General features: G+C 44.1%; 1 protein-coding gene and 1 long non-coding RNA gene across 2 annotated transcripts; one reads left to right on the top strand and one right to left on the bottom strand.

The window, feature by feature from the left end:
• Positions 1–2,070: 2,070 nt before the first annotated feature.
• On the bottom strand, positions 2,071–15,531 carry DUSP7 (dual specificity phosphatase 7). Its single transcript, XM_089524393.1, has 3 exons — positions 14,312–15,531; positions 7,809–8,237; positions 2,071–4,567 (listed from the first exon to the last, which is right to left on the bottom strand). Exons 1-3 carry the CDS (start codon positions 14,802–14,804, stop codon positions 4,260–4,262), a joined length of 1,230 nt encoding a protein of 409 aa, XP_089380519.1. The 5' UTR covers positions 14,805–15,531; the 3' UTR covers positions 2,071–4,259.
• LOC149321566 (uncharacterized) lies at positions 14,731–21,486 on the top strand. Its single transcript, XR_016281242.1, has 2 exons — positions 14,731–14,792; positions 21,289–21,486. It is a non-coding gene; the product is annotated as an uncharacterized LOC149321566 (long non-coding RNA).
• The last annotated feature ends 1,874 nt before the right edge of the window (positions 21,487–23,360 follow it).

The raw sequence follows: 23,360 nt of genomic DNA on the forward strand, positions 1-23,360 counted from the left end.
TTTTAGCCAATAAGGCTCTCCAAAGATACAACAGAAGGTAAAAACATTTGGAGATGTTTTGTGTATGACATGGTGGTTTGAACTTTGGGACTATGACTCTGGAGACTAGGGCGGGATACAAACCGCCGCTTTGCGGCGCTTCCCCGCTGGCGCCATTTGCTCCACGTGGGAGCTGCAGCAGCCAAACCGCGCGGCTCCCGCGCGGAGCAAAAAAGAAGCTCCATTTCGGAGCTTCTTCTTGCGGCGCACTGATGACGTCGCGAAGCGCCGCTGGCGCATTCACGACGTCATAGGCGCCGCCACACGTCTGGACACTATGCGTCCAGTACGTAAAGATGGCGGCGCCCATGTGGAAGGGGCGCCGCCATCTTGTACGTATTGTATACGTACTAGGGTTAGGGGGGTGCGGAAGTACCGCCCCTTCCTAACCCTAGTACGTATACAATACGTACTATATGGCGGTGTGTATCCCGCCTAGGATTCAATTCCCTGTTCAGCCATGGAAACCCACTGATTGACCTTGCACACACTCTCGATAGCAGAAAGCCCTGTGATAGATTTGCCTTAGGGTCACCCTAAGTTGGAAATGACTTGAGGGCATGCAACAACAACAAAAACACTTGAAATAAAAATTGTCACACCTTGTGTCTGGACACTGTATATTTCTCCCCCATCTTTTATGGTTCTTTACGTACTACAGCAAGTTTTAAAGTGCTAACCAAATTCCAAACCCAATCTTTCAGTAAGATACAGAGACAGGTGGGATTCAATTTACTTTATAATTTGTTCTTTTAGATGCATTTACACTGTAGAAATAATGCAGTTTGACACCACTTTAACTGCCATGGCTCCATCCTTCATCTAAGATTTGTAATTTTGTGAGGCACCAGCACTCTTTGGTAGAGCAGGCAAAAGACCCTGTGAAACTACAAATTCCGGGATTCCATAGGATGGAGCAACAGGACTTAAAAGTGGTGTCAAACTGTACTGTTTCTACAGTGTAGATGCACCCTTTGTTTACACGCTGACCGTGTAGGAAGTGATTGAAGGGAACCTATAAATGCCTTCAACATGAAGGCACAATTTAACATCTCTGGACTTGCAGAGAACAGGGACTAAGAAATATTTGAGGCTTTGAGAGGAATTCTGTTTCCTGGCTGCTTTTGGTTTCCACTTTGTCGCCCATGAGTCTTTGCACCTGAAAAAATTGTAAGGTGTGACAGGCAGAAACCTGAGACCACTTCTGAAAATGAAAATAGCCACTTTTACTTTCCTGAATAAAGTCAGTTCAGTTCTACTCCCAAGGAGGGCAAGATGGCCATCATATTGTCAGGCTTACCAGTAAATTACCATGTAAAGTGGTAGCTGTTTCATGTTCACAGCATTTATGACAGGAGTCAGCACATTAAGGCCAGGTGGGAAAGGTAAAGCATCAAGTTTGACATGAACTTCTGTTCTTCCCTCCCCCTCCAACATCTGATTTCAAGTGACATTCAAAATAATACTCACTCTGCCAAACGAAGCAGCAAGAGTCATAACCCTGTCAAGGTTCACAAGCACCTGTCACTCTCCCAAATGGTGATTTTTGTCAGGAACTTACTATATCTCTAAGGATCAAGCACTGGGAAGACTGGCTTAGCTAAGGTGCTAGCTGCCTATAAAGATCCTATTGACTTGTGTTGCAATTTTTAAGAGCTGAACCTTTCTTACAGTTGAGGTTCCCAAACTGATTTAAACAGATATAGCACATCCATGCCCACCATTAAAGTAGCTGGCAAGATCTCAACAAACAGAAGCCAGTAGCACACACATATTCCAGCAAGAAATATGTTTCAGCCAGTGAGATGAGGTCAAGCCTTTTAGAATGTTCTTTATGCTTCAGCCTAATTCAAATCCTTTACCACAGAACCTTTACAAAATTAAACTATGTGTGCAACCAAATACCACACAAACACTGACTAACAAACACAGGTCATGGTCAGAGTACTATGTTAAATGCAAAGAGAATAATATTTTTTTAAAAAAATCAGGAAACCTATCTGGTGTGTTTAAAAGAATCCACAAACATGCTTTTTAAAGAAAAAATAATTTTTATTTGCAATATAAACAAAGTCCCAACCTTGGGTTCAGGATATACAGGGTCACTCGCTTTTCCTTCATAAACACAGAAAGCAAAAGTTGTTCCTCACTAACAAAGACTCATTTGTACGAAGAGGATGCATCTTTAAGACAACCACCATTGGCACAGGAAGTCTTTATACTAACCAGCTTAAGATACAGATGCACTAAATCCCTGAAAAATAAAAAAAGTTCTCCTTGAGGTAAGATGCAGTTAGGAGATTCCTCATTTGCTTGCTCATCCACACATAGTGCTCCATTTTTTCCTGTCCTGATGACCCAACAACCCCAACATTGTTATGTTTTTAAAATGAACAAAAAATAAACAAACCAACAACAATGAAAAAGAAATCATCCCAATATTCTGGTAATATTTCTTTTTTCCTCAAAAAATACACATTTACACACGCACACACCAGTTTCATGATGTGACAGCATTAAACATTCTTCCACATGGAGATTTATTTATCGGGGTAGGGGAATATAAAAACTGAATATGGGGGAAGGAACTCCGTGGCTTTTTAGAAGTTGCTTTGAGTGAAAGTAGAAAAAGAGACAAGGAAAAAAAGAGGGACTACACTGCAGCCAGTAAAAGTTTTTTCCATGTCCATTCTGCCCTCCTCCCTAAAAAACCACAAAATTAAGCACCACTTCTCCCTCTTCCAGTATTATACATTAATGAGAAATATAAACAAGTCTTCTTGTTGTAGAAGGCACAGCAAAGAAGTTACTTAGAAAAAGTTCACCAAAAAGCTCCAATGGCCTCAAGAAATTTAGCAGTTTCCCCTCACCTTTGCTAAAAAGCATAAATTCCATGCCCTTCTTGTGATTCATATGCAAGTTGTCCTCTAGTTACACATTTTCAAAGTCTCTGCTCTGCTCAAAGATTTTAAAATAGCAGTACTGCTTTACTCTTTTATCCCTCCCTGCTGTTTCATCATCTAATACACACACACACACAAGAATCAACTGTGCAAGATAAATGACAACATCACTGAAAGTATGTTCATTGCTTTGGAAGCTGGAATGATTTCAGGCCAGCTAGGTGACGTTAACAGTCATAAAAGGCTGCACAGAGCAACCAAGCCTTGAAACATGCTTCTACCAGCTCTGGATGAAGGTGATGTGAGATGTCATCTCAGGTAACATCAAACAGAGTGGTAACTGGTGAAGGATAGGGCTGTGGGTTGGGGTTGTTTCATTTTTGGCGAAGGTGGGTGTTTTTTTTATTTTTAAAAAAAAGCACATTGGCGCTTAGTCACCTTGGCTGATTCAGTGCAGAAGAGATTGTGAATGTGGGCAAGGTGGAGAGCGGCATTATCACCAACTAGCCCTCATATGTCATGAGAACTCCAATCAGTTGCTAACAACCATTAGCTACAGATTTCTTTCTGTCTCTTAATCTCTCCCCTCTCCACCCAAGTACCCAGTAATATGCCAGAAATATATCAAGGCTTTACAATGTGTGCAAAATGCATTTGGTCAATAGAAACATTTGATTTTGTTTTCTCTTTCTATCTAAAAAACATGAAATCAAACAAGAACAGAATAAAATACTGGTTTTGCAACCTTGTCTGTACAAACAGTCAGGAACATACATATTTAAAAAGTTTGAACTCAAGAAAGAATAAAGATTTACCTCTTTAAAAAAAAAGTAAACGATTTTAAAACAACAGTCTTAGGCCAACACTTATTGGTTAAGGTTGCCAAGTGCATAAGTCTCATTTGCTTTCCACATCAAGCTAACACACACAAGTCAGGTTTGTTTGTTTTTAAGTGTGCGTGTGTCATGTGTGTACATGTGTATACACGCATGTGTATATGTGCTGTGTGCGTATTACATCAGTCTCTACACACACTCAGAAAGGATAGCAGTTATTGCCAGTAACAGTTGCGTTCATAATGCCATGCCATCCCCACATTAAATAACTCTGATAAGGTAACTCCTCTGAACCCATTTTGATTAGCATCAGAATACTAATAAATGGCATAAGCCTTTTCGGTAAAGCAGCAATCAGACAGCTCTTCTTTGAGAAACCAGTTCTTTCAAGAGTGACTGGAAAGACTTTTTCCTCCATTAAGGATTTGAAATGCTCAAGAGAAGCTATTCAAGACCTGGGGTTGCCCAAAGAATATCTCCTTCATGTGGATTCCAAGGTGTTCAGCTGAAACAAGTTGTGATTGGTTGGAGTGGTGAAGTAGAGCTGTTCACCGGGTGAGCGGTTGTCGCATGGGCTGTTGAGTCCCAAAGTCCTTTCAAAGTCCAGCAGTTGGCCCATGAAGTTAAAGTTTGGAGAGATATTGGACTTTTTCCTCTTTACAAAGTCATAGGCATCATTAAGAGACAAGTTGAGTTTCTGCATTAAATAGGCCACAGTTACGGTTACCGACCTGCTGATGCCAGCGAGGCAGTGAACAAGAATCCCACACTTTTTTGAACGGGCCTCATCTGAAATAAGGAGGAAGAGGGAAAGGTTAAGCACTCTAGAACAAAGGAGGAGCCATCTTTCCTTAAATAGGCAGAGCTAAATAGACACCTGTATTTATCAAGTTAGGTCAAATACTACAACATTTCCATGTATTACTAAATCAAGTGAGCTTTTTCCTCTACAAACACATTCAAAGAATTGCAAAAGACAGTGGCAGACAGTGCTGCACAATCAAGTCAATTAACAAGCCTTAGTCGATTCAGTCTTGCCTTATAAAGATGATGCGAGCAATTGTCCTAAACTAGAAAGGAGGAGGAAGCAGTAATTATCTTCCACAAGGAATCAAAATTTTATTTCTGCTTTCAAAGCTCCCTGAATCATCTTAAGATTTCAGTAAGACAAGAACGGGTTGAGTTGTAACATTAAGAATCATTTGGATAGCTACCTACAACTAATTAAATTTGGCAGCATTGGCAAAATATCAGTACAAAAGGCATGATTTATCAACTTGGACACCTTTTGAGTTTTCTGAAGGGTCAAATCAGGTTCAGATGGGTGCTGATGAAATGTCATTTGCTCTAAGTGATTCTAAAAAAGAAATATCAGAACAGAATTTCATATTCTAAGTCTAATTAATAATTATCTTCAAGTACCTAAAAGCCAAACAAGCCAGGCTGCTGCTTAATGGTAGAAGCTAAGTACAGTGGGCCCTTCTCTTATGTGGGGGATCCATTCTGGATCCCCCCGCGTAAAAGAAAAATGCGTAAGCTCAAGCCCCATAAGGAGTAATGGGTTTGTGCCCGCGGTGTGCCCCATCACTCCTTCTGGGGTGCGAGAGCCTTTTTTCCGGTGCAGCTTCCAGCGTATGCTGGAAGCCGCGTATGACGCGGGTGCACCGTATTGTAGGGTAAGAACTGCAATGGTAACTGAATTATGTTATTTACTTGATTCAGTTACCCCACCAAACACAGTTTACAAATTTCTCTAGGATTAATCCCCAGTAAACTCCAGAACACTTCCTTCCAAGTAAATATGTATATGATGGCATTGTTATGATCTGTAGCCGTGTCTCATAACAAAGGTCAGAATTCTAAAAGCACACTGACGCAGAACTGCATTCCATTAATTTCAATAGGATTTACTTCAGAGTACACATGCTTAAGCCTGGAGAAGTTTACAGCTTGAGCATGTTAGTTAAAGAACAGAAAATGAGATGTCATAAACTAGGTAACTGATAACAGGGAAATAAAGAATGGACAAGTTGACCTTTTAGATGTCACCACTGTACAAGTCATTAAGCAGTACCACATGACTAAGATCATTTAATATTGTCATTTCCTAAGCAAAAAATCTGTGGCCAAAAAGTCCTGGTGTCCAGTATTTTGGTTTTATAGTGAATGAGTGAGGTAATAGTTTTCTGTTATAAAAAAAATCTCAAAGTACAAAATGTGGTTTTCACACAAATGATGTTTTTGACTAAACCATCTAAATACCACATTACACCAGAATACCTTTGACCAAAAAAACCTCCACCTCAAAACTGTTGTGTATGTATATATGTATTGAGACAAACACATATGTATCTACACAGAGAGAGAGAGAGAGAGATTTCATTCTATTGTAACAGAGTTTCATATAACCTTAAATCTACGGTTGTAATTTTCCTCAGAATATATCACATTACAACAGAAAAAGAGTAAGGAAAGAAGCAAGCAAGCAACATTAGCAGCTTTATGGTATCCAAGCTTTATGGGCTGAACACTGGTCCACTTTATTATCACAATAAAACAGATCTGTGGCTGATAACATATTCCTATGTAGGAATGTGTTATCAACTGTAGCATACATGACATTGTCACATAAATCCAGTAGTCATGTATATATCTACATCTCAAAAGCAGATTTGGATAGGCAAAATGATCCTAGAAAGTTTCCATCTGGACGCAACGGTTGCAGGCACGACTCAAGGTCATGGAGACTTCTCTCATACAAATTTATCTGTCTTCTCCAGCTAACATTTCCCTCATCTCAACAAAGGCTTTTTTATTATAGCACCAAATTTTCAAAGTAAATCAAGTTTTAACCCCACCAGATGTTCTGCACAAAGGTCTTCTTTACAAACAGCAATAAGCCTCTAATATAAAATTTTGTTGTGCTAGTCGGTTCACAAAGGCATATTCATCACTTGATAACTTCAAGCATCTAGAAATAAATTGACTGTATTACTTGAATGTGTTAATGAACCATCACAGAGAGGATGTATCGGTTGACATGTTCAATTGCAATTTCAGCTTTTAAGCAGTAAGCGTACATGTGTAAGCCAGTCCAAATTTCTCTTATTCTCCAAACTGTGTCCCAAGCCAACTTGGGAACTCCTTAATAAAATTAGCAACAGTCCCTTGCTGGCTAGGGAATTCCTGGAGCTGTAATCCAAAGTAAATTTTCCAGGCTCCTAGGTCAGAAATAGCAGGAAAGATAGATTGCCCAGGCAAAGTATTGGGCATCTTTGAAGACATACTGACACTTGGCTCAAGATGATACTTAGACTCAAAGAACCAGGGCAGTATCTCACATGAAAAACAAGCGTAGAATATGCTCCCGGAACCCTCCAGAGTTCTGCAGCAGATACTCAGAGGATGATGATGCTGAGCGGGTTCTCTGCAGGTAAGCACTTTGAGGACAACAGCTCTACTGACTTCCTCAAAGGCAAATTGTCTTTTAAGCAGGTCAACATTTTCTCCCAGCTATCTGACACTTGTTTTATAGCTGAAAGTGCTCATGAATAGCTACGCATATGAAACAATGACACACAGTAATTAAAAAGCAACCAGTTAACACCAACAAATATTGAGTCTTCTGAATTAAATGTGAAGGCTTTCAGTTATAATATTTCCAAGTGCAAACATTCATTCACAAGAGGGTATTATGAATAAATGCAAGGCACTGAGACCTTGGAACAAAGCAAATAGCAAAAAATATGATGCATCCTCTTTAAAACTATACCACAGGATGTATTTTCTGTACCACTAGAGTCATCTGGAGTAAAACCCTTTGGCTTTAAATGGAATAAGGTTTGTATCCAAAGCCAGTTACTTTTAGATGACTATCACTAGCACTAAAATGAGAAGGTGTAAAATTGGGCAGATTAATTTACCGTATGTCAATAATAATAAGCAGTTACTGAAACCACTGGACTACTTATGGAAAACTACCAAGTGCTGAAGGGGCTGTTCCGTGAAGAACAGGATGTCCAACACCTACCAATGAAAGCAATGGCCTCAGGAAAGAATTGGGAGAGATTCTGACTCCAGTGATCCGAGATGGGAATCTGTTTGTACTTGAATTCTCCGTCGTGCTCAAACATGTTGGGAAGGTTGGGAGTAACGTTCAGGATGTACTTGATGCCATATTTGCCCAAAACATCCAAGTTGGTGGAATCTTTGGCACAACCCAGATACAAATAGGGAAGAATCTGGACAGGAAACGCTGGCTGATTGTTAGGGATAGGGCTCCCGTCTGATTCCGTGGCACTGCTAGGCTCCCGGTCAGACTCCCCATCGGAGCAATCGGAGCTGATCCTCAGCCCTCCCAGACCAAGGACAGAGGCAGGAGGAGAGTTGGTAGGAGAAGAAGTGTCAAGATTGGTTTCACAATGCTCTGAGTATTCTGTCTGAAATTTGTTGAATCCACCTGCGGAAGTGGAAAGAGAACGTATTTTAATGTCAGTGCATCTTAAAAAGTTACACACCCCAAATATGGATTTATTATTAGGGGAAAATTGCATTTTTGGCATTTCTTTCCTTCTCAGTTACAAGATATTGAATAGACAACTTCTCGAATTTTTTACTTTGGATGTAGAGCATGATTTAGGCTCCAACTGGTAGCCCACTGTTAATTATGGCAAGTGTTTCTAGTAGAATATACTGTGCAGGAGTTCAAACAGTTACTTATTTGGACTCAGACTCCCAGAATCCACCAGCCAACACAACCTGGCTTAGTAGTCCAAAAAAGTAACTTCCTGTCAACCAACACAATTCTGGGAGTTATAGTCCAAAACTATTTTTCACCAAGTTCTAAAAATAAGAGTATCAGAACCAGATACTTTAAAGACAAGGGGCAATGCAATCATGTGCATGGCTACTCAGGCATAAGCCCCACTGAGTTCAATGGAACAGACTCCTGCAAAAGCTAGTCATGGGACTGTTGCCTGACTTTCTCAACCTTCTTTTCAGTAGTTATTACAGGTAACAACTCACCCCAAACAGGCCTGGCCTGTTCCTGCACCTTGAGATAGCAATTTAAAATCCAAGAATCAGCAAGTGAAAGTTCGCTCAGTCTGAAGATGAGCACTATCATTTCCTAGTCCAAACGGATGTTAATGTGGAGGCAGGGACCAGGAGCACCAATACAGTAAAAACCTTACACGAATGCTGCAGTTTACACTTACATCACTCACTAATTTCAGCAGTTTTACTAGTCTGTGCTACTGGATTCTCCTGCATTCCCTTACCACCTGAAACTAATTCTTTCCATAGCAGTAAACCTGTGCAATACCAAGGGTTTACAGAGGTCTAATGGATAGATTTTATATTTTCAGAAAATGGAAAAGGGTAGCTTCATCCCAGAAGCCCTAGGTGCAGATTATGAAATATGCCTAATGCTTAGGATAGTCTAATTTGAATGTCTACTACCTTCCCTACCTTCCTTCCTATGACAGTGACAAAATGTCAACTCCATGGCTTCAACAGCAGACAGACTCTTCCTTCACTCGTGCCATTTTATTTAACATCTAGCCTGATGAAGAGTTCTGGAGAATTCAAAAGCCTGCACATGATTTTCTGATATTTCTGTTAATGTGCATGTGCATATTGTGTGCCTTCAAGTTGTTTCCAACTTATCACGACCCTATCATAGGGTTTTCTTAGCAAGATTTGTTCAAGGGAGGTTTGCCATTGCCTTCCCTGGAGGCTGAGAACTTGCCCAAGGTCACCCAGTGGATTTCATGGCCAAGCAGGGAATCAAACCCTGGTTTCTGGAGTCACAGTCCAATGCTCAAGCCACTATGCCATGCTGATACTCATTGCTTGTAACAGATATTTGGAAATTCTACTTCAGAGTGTAACAAACAGAGTTTGACACAAACAAATACTCCTCGCTTTACAGAAAACTGGTATAAGAGGGAGAATACCAAGCTAGAACCTCACCACCACCTCACCCTCCTCAAGCTCTATGCAGAGTTTTGTTTTGTTTTGGGGGTTCAAAAAGCGTTGTACCACACAAAACTCTCCACTTATAGTCTAAAGCAATATGTACTAGGCCTAGTATGTTCCAGCTTAAGAAAACCACGCACTAGTTGTTTAAGGAGGAATACATAAATACTAGTTTAGCACATGTCATATGTGTTTGATTTGAGAGAAGAATTAAAAACAGAAGGCAAAATTGAGGTCTTAAAAAAAGCATAGAACAATGGCTGTCATTTTCATTCTTAAAAGGGCTCCCATGCTTTTTAGCAGCATCACAACAGGTAGAAAAGCAGCAACTGTAGATTTCTGGATAAGAAGTGTTATGAATGTGCAATGTTAGGAAAAGCTTCACCTGATGACTGTTGCCTGTAGACAGCTGCTAAAAGCACAGGAGCCCAGCTGAAAAGAGGCAACCTTCTCACAGCAACATGAGCACAAGAACACTTTGGTTCATGTTTAGTGAATTACTAACACACCCCTCTTTGCTAACTGAATACTTCAGTTAATTGCAGTCAAACAGAAATAATTATTTATCTGAGCTACTGTTTGTGTGTGTGGGGGGGGTCGTTGTATTTTAACACTGCATTTAGTACTGTATATTATTGAATTTACCTTTAACCTTTTTTACTGTGTATGACTGAACAGTTATAAACATTTTATTCTGTAATTGTCATGGCACCATATAAACAAACAATAACAAATAATAAAATAATCAAAGGCGTTGCTCAACATGTGGGAAATGTATTAAGTACGCCGGGGAAAGGGAGGAGAGGACAGACAACAGCGCAAGTTTCCTTTTAGAAAAGGGGAATACAGTACATGAGCACTGCACCAAATCACTTGCAACATCACATCGTAAAAAAATAAATAAAATAAAAGCAAAACAGAAGCAACTCAGTCCACAAGTTGAGAAACTTCCGGCATGTTGTTTAAGTAAACTCAAGGTTCTCTGATGCACACAAGATAAGACAGAACTGAATTCTCCCGGTTGATGTTTTATCTTTGGGTCTCCTTCTTTCAGCTGACCACGAAAGGAGACATTTACAGGCTTTTAGTCACCCTTGGGGAAATCTGATCAAGAATGCCTTCTGGAAATTCAAGGGGCTTGGTGCCTGTCTGGGCAAGGTCACTGAGCAGAGTGGGCAACCCTTGACATGAAGGAGAGGGGGAGAACAGGCTCCCCTTTCCTCTCTTGAAAGAGAAAAACAATATGGAGAAGCCATTTTGGAATTTTAATTGGAAACATTTCCCACTGAGGGCCCCCCCAAAAAAGAGAAGGAGAGAAAAGCCACAGCTTAACTCCACCTTTCTCTGCTCGGACATGACGTTTAAGGGGTCTAGGAGACAGCCAAGAAAGACAGACAGACAGTGGCAGAAGCAGAGGATTTTTGTCACTGAAAAAGTATTAAAATTCATGTGAAGTATTTCAGCTACTCTTTCAGGAGGAGGAAGGATACTGCACTGAGTCTTCAAGAAAGGCTGAGGCAACCCAGAGTTGTGTAAATTCAGCCCCCCTCCATATAAGAATAAAACTAATAATAAAGGGAAGCCCAGGACAGCTAAGGTCAGCTTCACTCTCCTCATACCCCCCACAACATGTTGCCCAATGCTTCCTTTTCCTGACTGCTTTTAATATACACGTTTTGTGGAAAGTAACGATTTTGACTCAGTCCCCGGCCTGTCATTTCTGCCTCAATCCTGCCGCCCAGTGACTGACCCAGCGGTGTGCTGAGGAAAGCCATGGCCAATGCAGTGCAGCGCCATTAGGAAGTGGAAGGGAAATGGCTTTATAGGAAAACTGAATGGGGAGTTTTCATGAATTAAGTAAGGCCTTTATTCAGGCATGGGAAGGAATAAGAGGAGGACGGAACCAGAATTGGCCGCGGAAGTCCTCGAACTCAACCTGCGGCTGAAAAGTAAACAGATGCACAGGTCAAGCTGTCACACAGGCACCTAAAGGTCCCCCGGACTAGTATCAACACACAAGTGATGCCTTTACTGATCCAACTTCGGGTTATTATTGTTTTTCCAAAAGGCAAGGAAGCACACATTGCTTTTGCAGATTACAAAGTGGCCGCTGAACACGTGTGTGTGTGTGTGTGTGTGTGTGTGTGAAAACAGTATTTGGGGGCAAGTGAGGCCACTGCAAAAAAAGTTAAGGAGTCACTGAATGCGGTTCACCCTGCCATCTCTTTCCCAACTCCCTCCAATTCTGCCCAAATATAACCTCCATTTGTATATGAAAGACTGGCTTTCAACCTAAATATCTATATCTACTAAAAATAAGCTGCTGTTCAGTGGGCCCTCTCTATCCACAGATCCTTTATCCACAGATTGAACCATCCATGGGCTGAAAATACCATATATGTATACGAATTCCCACTGCATACCTTAGTTTTGTCATTGTATATAAGGGTGACCATTTTACTATGCCAATGAATTTAACGGCACTTGGACAGCCATGGATTTGGGTCCTGGACCAAACCCCCAGTGGATAGCAAGGGCCTACTGTATTTATCTCTACACATGTTTTAAGAATTTGACCAAATAAAATGATGAGAGATCTGCAAAAGAGGAGGGAAGAGTGCTTACTGAAGAGAGGAAAGGAGCAACAAAACAGATTTCCTATTTGAAAAAGAAAAGGAAGTTGGTAGCCAGCTAGGAGTGGAGAGCCATTTAAAATAAAAGGGAGGAAACTCACAGGCCAGGTTTCAGAGAGAAGGTTTTGTGGAGAGGAGGATGCCTGGTTGGTGGTTGTGGTTGTTATTTATTGTATTTATACTCCTCCCTTTAGAAATGCTCTCAGAGACCTTCTCTTTCTGGAGGAAGGGAAGTGCGAGGGAGCCACTAAAGGAGCACCTACACTGTGGAAGTAAGCAGTCTGAAACCACTTTAAGTGCTGTAGCTCCATCCTAGGGGGTTGTTGGAAGTTTTGCAAGGCCTTTAGCCTTCTCTGTCAAAGAGTGAAGGGGGGGAGTGCTTCCCCAAAGTTCTTGTAGGATGGAGCCATGGCAGTTAAAGCGGTGTCAAGCTGCATTACTTCCCCAGTGCAGATGCAGAGTGAGGAGGAGAAGAAACCCCTGGCAGGAAATGCAACCGGAGAGAGGGAGGGAGAGGGAGAGGGAGAAGGAGGGAAGCAGCCCCGGGGCTCCTGGGCCAGACCTCTCTCTCCCTCCTCCTCCTCTCCGACACATGGAACCATTTTGCAGGAGCAGAAACATAAGAATCCCAGAAAGCAGCCTGGAGAGAAGGGAAACCATCACCACAGCAAAGCTCCCCACCGCCGCTGTGGTTGCTGCACGAATAACAGTAGTAGTAGTACAGTAGTAGTAACAACAACAACCACACTACTCTGCCTTGGAAGGCCCTTCCAGTTTGCTTCTCTTTTTTAAAAGGAGACCTCTGCAAGTTTCCTGGTCCATTTTGGTGCGTTTTCCAGGAAGGGAGGCTCCAGAGACCAACTTTCAAATCCCTCCTCAGCCATGGAAAGTCACACTCTCTCAGCCTCCACAGGGGAAGGCCATGGCAAAACAGGGGCCAGGTCACACTCTCTCAGCCTCAACAGGGGAAGGCCATAGCAAAACAGGGGCCAGGTCACACTCTCTCAGCCTCAACAGGGGAAGGCCATAGCAAAACAGGGGCCAGGTCACACTCTCTCAGCCTCCACAGGGGAAGGCCGTGGCAAACAGGGGCCAGGTCACACTCTCTCAGCCTCAACAGGGGAAGGCCATAGCAAAACAGGGGCCAGGTCACACTCTCTCAGCCTCCACAGGGGAAGGCCGTGGCAAACAGGGGCCAGGTCACACTCTCTCAGCCTCAACAGGGGAAGGCCATGGCAAAACAGGGGCCAGGTCACACTCTCTCAGCCTCAACAGGGGAAGGCCATAGCAAAACAGGGGCCAGGTCACACTCTCTCAGCCTCAACAGGGGAAGGCCATAGCAAAACAGGGGCCAGGTCACACTCTCTCAGCCTCCACAGGGGAAGGCCGTGGCAAACAGGGGCCAGGTCACACTCTCTCAGCCTCAACAGGGGAAGGCCATAGCAAAACAGGGGCCAGGTCACACTCTCTCAGCCTCCACAGGGGAAGGCCGTGGCAAACAGGGGCCAGGTCACACTCTCTCAGCCTCAACAGGGGAAGGCCATAGCAAAACAGGGGCCAGGTCACACTCTCTCAGCCTCAACAGGGGAAGGCCATAGCAAAACAGGGGCCAGGTCACACTCTCTCAGCCTCAACAGGGGAAGGCCATAGCAAAACAGGGGCCAGGTCACACTCTCTCAGCCTCCACAGGGGAAGGCCGTGGCAAACAGGGGCCAGGTCACACTCTCTCAGCCTCAACAGGGGAAGGCCATAGCAAAACAGGGGCCAGGTCACACTCTCTCAGCCTCCACAGGGGAAGGCCGTGGCAAACAGGGGCCAGGTCACACTCTCTCAGCCTCAACAGGGGAAGGCCATGGCAAACGGGCCAGGTCACACTCTCTCAGCCTCCAGAGGGGCCAGGTGGCCCTCTCTGCCGACCCACCTTTGAGGTAGAAGGCCTTGCATCCGTCCTCGCGGAGCTTGTGGAGCAGGAGGCCGAGGACGGAGGAGGCGTCGTGGCTCCAGTCGGCGGTGGCCTCGTCGTAGAGGAGGACGGTGTCGGCCTTGCAGCGCCGGAGGAAGCGCTCCTTGTCCTCGTGGTTGGGGATGATGGAGCGGATGGGCAGGTTGCCCTTCTTCAGCCGCCGCAGCATCAGCCCCGGCAGCGCCACGTTCACCGCAGACTCGATGTGCGAGGACTCGAAGAGCTCGTGCGGCCGGCAGTCCAGCAGCAGCAGCCCCCCCGACGAGGAGGAGGAGGAGGAGGACGACGAGGCCCTGCCGGCCCCGGACTCCAGCTCCTCCTGCAGCCACGCCGCGCTCTTCCACGGCGGAGGAGACCCAGACATGCCCCCCGAAGACGGAGGAGGAGGCGGCGGCGGCAGCGGAGGCGCCACGGAGCCCTCCGAGGAGCCCCCCCAGAGGTGCGTCTTCATCCGGAACCCAGCGCCGCCACCAAGGGACCCCGGAGCCAGCAGGAAGGAGGAGGAGGAGAAGGGGAGGCAGGCAGGGAGAGGAGAGTGGATTTGTGTGTCTCTCTGGGTATATAATTACACAAGATACGTGTGAGTGTGTGTATGCACACGCTATGTATAAAGGCACACACACTATATGTGTCCGTGTGTATACATACACTACGTATACACTATATAAGTGTATGTATGTACACACACACTACATATGCATATATATACAGTGCAAGTGTCTATGTGTTTACACACAATATATATATGTATATATATATACACGCACACACACTATAGACACACTATCTGTATCTACACACACACAATGGTCTCTCTCTCTCAGAAGGTGATCCGGGGGCGGGAAAAGGGCTCCTCCACCAAGTCTTTCCTTCCTTCTTTCGTTCCTTGTGCTGCTGCTGCTCCTCCTCCGCCGCAGAAGGCTGCTCTCCTGGCCGCTTCCTTCCTTCCTTCCGCGACCCAAGGGCTCCTCCAACAAACCCTTCCTTCCCGGGAGGCTGCTTTCCTTGCCGCTGGCGGGAAAGGAAGCCTGGCTCTGCTGTTGCAATTACTGCTGCCGCTGCTGCCGCTACTCTCCTTCCTTCCTTCCTCGGTGCCTCGAGTGTGGAGGCGTCCTCCTCCTGCTTCCCTCTCGCAGCCTGACAGCCTCAATTAAAAGGGGGCTCCGGCCTCGGCTCGGCCTCCCTCTCCCTCTCTCTCTCCTGGAGGCGGGCCCTGGGCCTTCGAGGAGGAGGAGCAGGAGCAGGAGGCGGAGCCAGGGCTCTTAAAGGGAGAGCGCAGCCACTCTGCACTCAGAGTTACAAGGGCACTCAATGAAAGGAGCAGACACATATGCTTGAGTGCCCTTCTCTGGATGCCAGAGCTGGACAGTGAAGGAAGCACATAGGAAGACAGTCAGCTCGATTCGAGTCTCCTTCAGCCCCAATGCACAGATATAGGGTGGGGGACACTTGGCTTAAGGAGACAACATGTGAAAGGGATCTAGGAGTCCATGTAGACCACAAGTTGAACATGAGCCAACAGTACAATGCAGCAGCTAACAAGGCCAATGCGATTTTAGGCTGCATCAATAAAAGTATAGTGTCCAGTTCTGGGAACCACAATTTAAAAAGGATGTGGAGAAACTGGAGCCATGTGTCCAAAGGAGGGCGACTAAAATGGTGAAGGGTCTGGAAACCATGTCCTATGAGGAACGACTTAGGGAGCTGGGGATGTTTAGCCTGGAGAAGAGAAGGTTAAGAGGTGATATGATAGCCCTGTTTAAACATTTGAAGGGATGTCATGTTGACAAAGCATCTGAGGAAGTAGGGGGAAATCCATGAAAGCTCATGCTGCCAACCTTTCTCTTTCAGTCTCAAAGGTGCTACAAGATCCTTTTGCTCACTTGCATATCTATTCTACTGATTTTGGGGGGGGACGTTTTAATCTGTTTTTAACATTGTGTAAACCACCATGAATTCCAGTTTTGGAGGGAAAGACTGGATATAAATAAACATAACAGTGCACCCCTATTTCCTTGGCAAAAGGCTGCCTTGGAGCACAGTAAAAGTTACCTCTGAACACAGTAATTGGATCCAAAACACACTGCAGAAATAATCCAATTTGAGACCGTTTTAACTGCCCTGACTCAGTGCTAAAGGATTCCAGGAGCTATAGTTTTGTGAGACATTTAGCCTTCTCTGTCAGAGAACTCTGGTGCCACAATAAACTACAATTCCCAGGATCCCCTAGCACTGAGCCAGGGGAGATAAAGCAGTCTCAAACTTGATTATTTCTGCAATCTGTTTTGGACTTTGGAGTGGGGAAGGAAAAGGCAGGATCCTCCCTTTTTCTGGATTAGAGTAAGTTTGTGTATTGGGGCTGCTGCAAACCCATTTCCTAGGACATATCAGTCTGCAAAGGGATCTTGTGGCGCCTTTGAGACTCCATGCGCCAAAGATGTTGTTGCATAAGCTTTGCTAGACTTGGTCCGCTTCCTCAGGCACATGGAGGAAATATGTTAAACCTTCTTGTCTTGGATTAACCATGGGTAAGATTTAAAAAAACAACAACAGCAGGCCCATTGTTCCTGAAGAAACCCTAGATTGCAGCAAGAGAAGAGCCTGCTTGACCTATATTACGATGTTCCCCGCAGCATTTCCAAACCCTTCCTCGATTTCTCTTGCTGGGAGCAGGACTTCCTTTCAGACCCTCTAAAAAAGATGATGTTTTAAAAAAATCAATGGCATGGCCATAGAAGCATGTCTCCAAGGTGACTAGATGTCATAACCGTAAAGGAGGAGGCGGCACTGTATAGCATAGGACAGTCAAGGGAAAATGTAGGGCACTTCTAAGATAAAAGCTCATAACACTCATATAGACCGAAATCCATGCTTCTGAGTCATGCTCAGAATGGAAGCCATTTTGGAATTGGGCAGAAGGTTGAAATGGAGGACGTGCCCTGGAAAAGGAGGATGCCTGGTCACCCTGCCCACTCCCAGCATGGCATGTCCCTTGTGCCTTGCTCCCATCCCACCTTTATAAACCATCCTCCAGTGTAAGGATATGGAAAGAAGCATGGCTCACAAGAAGAACCATCTCCACTAGAGTTTGCATCCATAATCCAGATTTGATGCCACCCATCCCGCTGCCTTTGTAAGGCTGGAGGAGAGTGCTGGGGATCCCATGGACAGCCAAAAGGACGAGCAAATGGGTCCTAGAGCCGATTAAGCCGGAAACCTCTCTGGGAGCCAAAATGACCAAACGGAGGCTGTCATGCTTTGGAGAAGAGAGGACTCATTGGGAAAGAGTAATGCTGGGAAAGGTGGAGGGAAGTAGGAAGAGAGGAAGGCAACGTGCCAGATGGATGGACTCTATTAAGGAGGTCGCGGGTGTGGATTTAAAGGACCTGAGCAGAGCAGTGGACGGGGGTCTTGGAGATGTCTCATCCATAGAGCCGCCATGAGTCGACTCAAAGGCAGTTCACAACAACAAAAGGGCTGCAGCTGGATGGGCTTCCTCCTGCCCCCATCAATTGGGAGACTAGATGCGTCTATACTGCAGAAATAAAGCAGTACTGCTGCAGATGGAATCGAGATGGAGGCTGGAGATGGCATCCTGTACTTTTAATGGCTGTTTTAGATGTTAATTTATTTAATTTCTATCCTGACTTTCTCCCCAAAAGGGGCCCAAGGCGGCTCACAATAAAAAACACATTAAAACATTAGAAGAAGGAACTTGACACCACTTTAGCTTTCACAGCTCCATCCTGCGGCATCCTGGGATTTGTAGTTCAGGGGGGCACCAGAGCTCTCTGACAGAGGAGGCTAAATTTCTCACAAAAATGACAAATCCCAGAATTCCACAGCAGAGCCAAGGCACTTAAAGCTAGTGTCAAACTGTATTCATCCTGTGGCATCCTGGGATTTGTAGTTTGGCAGGGCACCAGAGCTCTCTGACAGAAGGGTAAGTTTCTCACAAAACTGCAAATCAGGTATTTAGCCCAGTCTGTCAGGCATTCAGCCTTGTCTGCACCTGAATGCACATCAGCCTTGAGCCAGAAAAGAGCTAAAGCGGTGCCAAACCGGGCTATTTCTCTTTAAGCCCAAGAGCTTCATAGGAGGAATCCTTGACTGACAGGACTCCTTACCCCACGTGACCTTGTGTGGAAAAAAAAAGAATGGGGAGGCTTTCCCTTCCCTGTCGTCGTCGAAGGACCAATGAGCTGCTCGCTCCTGGAAGGCGAGGAGCCAATCAGGGAAGGAGGCGGTGCTTTTTTGGAACGTTCGGTGTCCTGTCGCTAAAAGCGCGGGAAGGGGACGCGGGGGCGGGCCTTGGAAGGCGGGAAGGGCTCTGAGTGGCTGCGCTAGAAGGTCGTTCTAAGGTCGCGTCCGCGCTGCAGAAATAATCCACTTTGGTACCGCTTTAACTGCCATGGCTCAGTGTTGTGGAGTCCTGGGAAATGTAGTTTGGCGAGGCACCAGAGCTCTCTGACAGAGGAGTCTAAGTGTCTCACAAAACTACAGCTCCCAGGATTCCCTAGAACTGAGCCATGGCAGTTAAAAGTGGTGTTAACTTGGATTATTTCTGCAGTGTGGATGTACCCTTAGAAACTTGCTCTGCTGCCACAAAAAAAAAATTACAAATCCCAGGATTCCATAGGCACTTAAAAGTGGTGTCAACCTGGATTAATTCTGCAGCGCAGATGCAGCCTAAGGGTGCCATCTACACATTGTGGAAATAATGCAGTTTGACACCACTTTAGCTGCCATGGCTCAGTGCTGTGGAATTCTGGGAGGTGGAGTTTTGTGCGACATTTAGCCTTCCCTGTCAGAGAGCTCTGGTGCCACAACAAACTAATAGGTGCCTATGGGTTATTTCTACAGTGCAGATGTACCCTAGTTGGCCAGCTTTCCCGTCAGTTGCAGTGCTGAGCCAAACATTACAAAAGCTGAAGCGAAGGGATTCTCTCTTCTCTTCCAAAGCACAGTGCTTTCGTATTTTGCTGCGTCCTTTTAAAAGGAAAACATAGCCCCAGGTAAGGTTGACAGACTGAAAACTGGAGGGCTCCTCTACCTTTAATTGCAGTTTAGAAATGGGAATTTCAAACAGGTGTTTCTCCTTAACCTGGTAATGATAAGCATGATAAGCAACATCTGCAGGAATGCCCTCTTCTACAAAACCATTAAAGGTATGGGATCCCCTTCAGTTCTCAATCTGGCAACCCTACAACTGCTGTGGACTTAGGCATGCATAACAGTTTTAGGGAATTTTTGTACACACACACACCTAAAATGTTAACCAGGCAGGAAACACATTTACTAACCAAACCCACAGCTGGACCACAACTTTCTTAGAATCAACCCAAATGCCACTGTGCATTTGTTTGGGGATTTTCCTTTCTTTCTGTCATGCAGCATCATAGCCAATTTTCTTCTAAGTATATTACCTTGTGCGTGAGGGAACTTCGTTGTTGCATTTTCCCCCCCATGTCATTTCTGAGTTACGGCAACCCTCGGGCGAATTTATCATGGGGTTTTCTTGGCAAGATTTGTTCAGTGGAGGTTTGCCATTGCTTTCTTCTGAGGCTGAGAGAGTGTGGCTTGCCCTTGGTCACTCAATAGGTTTTATGGCTGATTGGGGAATCGAACCTGAGATAGTACTGAGATAGTGGTTTGACTGCTGGGCTTGGGCCTCATTCCCACTACCTTTTAAAGCGGATCATGAACCGATTCAAACGACCCTGCTTCCCACTTAATTTAATTCCTGAAGCGATTCCGAAAGGGGGGCCATGCCATCCAACATTTCACATATGAAAACAGGGACACCTTTGGCCAAGATCAGAGTATGGTTGAGACGTCAAAAATTATTAATAAAATTATTAATGAGGAATAATTGAAAAGCTAGGAAAGACTGATTGTTTTTGCTTGAGCGTATAGGCCTAAATACACCAGCTATAGGCCTAAGGGCACCAGCTCCTGTCTGATCATGAAAGCTAAGAAACGTCAGGTCTGGTTAGTACTTGGATGGGAGACCACCAAGAAATGCATACCAGGTGCTGTTGGCTATATTTCAGGGGAAGGAACTGCCAAAAACCACCTCTGAGTATTCCTTATCTAAGAAAACTCTGTGAATCTGTCAACAATGGGGACATAGGGTCCCCATTGTTGACAGATGACCTGAAGGCACAACACATCTAGCTAAGCGCAAACTACTTTTGCCCTTTGAATTCTGTTTGCAGCAAGGGAAGTGAATCGAGGACAAAGAGGAAAAGTGCAAAGAGAAGAGGAAAAACTGGGACAGTTTTACAGCAGCTGAAAAAATGAGCAAACAGAAGAAGTATTCTGTATTTGTTTTAACTTTTGTAAGCCACAAACCTAAGGTGGTATAGTGGTTTGACATTGTACTCTAGAGAACAGAGTTCAAATCCCCACTTAGACATGGAAAACCATGGCCTTGGGCAAGTCACGCTCCCAAAGGAAAGCAAAGGCAAGTACCTTCTGAACAAAGCTTGCCAGGAAAATCTCATGATAGGTTGCCTTATGGTTGCCATGTCAGAAACAACGGCCTGTTACAGACAACCAAAATAAAGCTGCTTCGAGTCACAGTGGAGGTATGGTGTTTCAACGATGCATGCATCCTAAGAGTCCAGAAGCTGGAGTGTGGCTTTGGTGCGACTTCTGGACTCTTAGGACGCATGCATCATTGAAACACCATACCTCCACTGTGACTCGAAGCAGCTTTATTTTGGCTGCCTGTAACAGGCCAACTTGAAGGCATGGAACAAAAACAAAGCCACCATGCGTCTTGGACTGGGGAAAATGTAGGATACTACTACTATTACTATTATTGTTGTTGTTGTTGTTGTTTATTTTATGACATTTTCTGTTGTTGCAGCTGTTCTTTTCCTGAAAAGACAGTAAAAGAAACACATGGCATTTTTTCCTTTCTCCCACAGTTCAAGTACTGCTAGCGGCTGTATTGAAACCATCGGTACAAATGCTGGAGTGTTCCTGGCTAGAACAGGAACGAATCAGAATTTACAGCTAGGTGACCTTTTATTCTTATTATCAAAGGACTTCTAGTTCTCTTTGAAAGTGAGCAAATCAATCTGCACCTTAAAGAAATTATTACACTGTCATGCATAAAATCTTCACTAGGCTTATTTTTCAACATACGTCATTCTCCAACCCTCTTCAGATGTGTGTGAAAACTGTGTGTACAAAATGGAACCACATCAAAATGAGAATTGTATATACTGATTTCAGACTGGTATAAACAAGGTGCCAAGTCTTACACTGTTAGCATTTGTACATACTAGTTTTGCCTAGTATGAGAGCCAGTGTGACGTAGTGGTTTGAGTGTTGGGCTATGACTTTGGAGACCAGGGTTCGAATCCCGGCTTGGCCATGAAACCCACTGGGAAGGCAATGGCAAACCCCCTCTGAAGAAATCTTGCCAAGAAACCCCCATGATAGGTTCGCCTTAGGACCCCCATAAGTCAGAAACAACAACAACAAACTGTTTATGTCACAACCGTTGCCATTACATTCAGTGATATATGGGAATTACGATTTATGAGTAACATTAGTACAAAAACATTACTACGAATTCTGTATGGTGTGATATAGGAGGGGATCAATGGGGAGGGTGACACTGTGGGTTACCGCACTAGGTGATGCCAACCCTAATGACATCCCTGACCTGTACATACAAATCCCAAATCTTTTAAAATATAGCTTTTCTTGGTTTTCTTGGTTTACATATAAGCTTTATATTCTTGGTTTACATCTAAGCATTATATTCATCTGACACCTGGGATCCCATCCCTAGCATCTCTAAGCAAAAGCATGTCAGTGCTAGGAAAAGCTTTTTTTAGGCACAGTACTGCACAAAATGAGTCATACATCTTACTTAATATAAAGTAATTCTGAAGCTGAAGTATCTGTTTTTACCAACATTTTATTTTGTGATAGCCTGCAATGTTTAAAAACACATAATATAAAGAACTGTTACAAGTGAGCACCAGGGCCATAAACAGACAGTTATTTATTTATTTATTTATTTATTTATTTATTTATTTATTTATTATTTTACTGCATGGACTTTCTGGCTCTGCAGACTTTCTTCTTATTGTCCTAATTCTAGTCAATTTTTTTTAATCTTTAAAAAGAACTTTAATAAATAATACATTTTATAGAGCTCTCTCGCTCTTGCTTCTGTCCTCCCAGGCCAGAGAAAATATGTGTTGCTGTTAAATTATTTAATTCTGGGAAACACAAATGCTCTGGCATTGGATAAACCAATTAGTGTAATCTTTGATGTGTGTGTTTAAATAACTTTATCCCAATCAAAGTTGCAGCAGATAGAATGGAATCTCTTGATGGATTGCAACTCAGCAGTCTCTCCTTCTGTTCTCTCTTTGAAGTTTCTTTGCTCAAGAATGGCTGCTTTAGTGGGAGCCTGAAATGTTGATGCCTGGAGGTTTGTGTTATCAGCAATAACTATTTTGTGAATGGCTGAGGTTAATACATGATGTACTTTCTGCATTTCATTTCCCTCTGACCTCATTGTTTACAGGCCTCCCCCACAGCCACGTGCATTTACACCTCTCTCCATAGTAATACCTGCATCTGATAGACTGCAAAAGCTTATGCCCTAATAAATGTATAATTCTCTAAGAACCCCAAGATTCTTGGTCACTTTTGCTGCAACAGGCTAACTCAGCTATCAAGGGGGGCATCTATCAGGGTCCCCCCCCCCCCCCATATTTCTATATACTGGCTGTATTGCTTTGAAGCCAGAGGGTCAGCAGGACTTATTAAATGCCCACATATTTATTGTGCATCACCAAAATGGTGGTAGAGGCAAGGAGAGAAAATCTATATACTGAAACGAGATGTTCCCCTTTTGAGGATGTTATGTATCCATTATGAAAAATCAACTAAGAATCCTGTGATAAATTAAAGACTAACACATTCTATTTGACATGAAGTTTTGTGGACTCCACCTCACAGTGTCACAGGTCTT

Source organism: Sceloporus occidentalis, unplaced genomic scaffold (genome assembly GCF_023333645.1).
Source record: "Sceloporus occidentalis isolate IW3139 unplaced genomic scaffold, rSceOcc1.0.p SCAF_1, whole genome shotgun sequence".
Taxonomy (NCBI): Eukaryota; Metazoa; Chordata; class Lepidosauria; order Squamata; family Phrynosomatidae; genus Sceloporus; species Sceloporus occidentalis.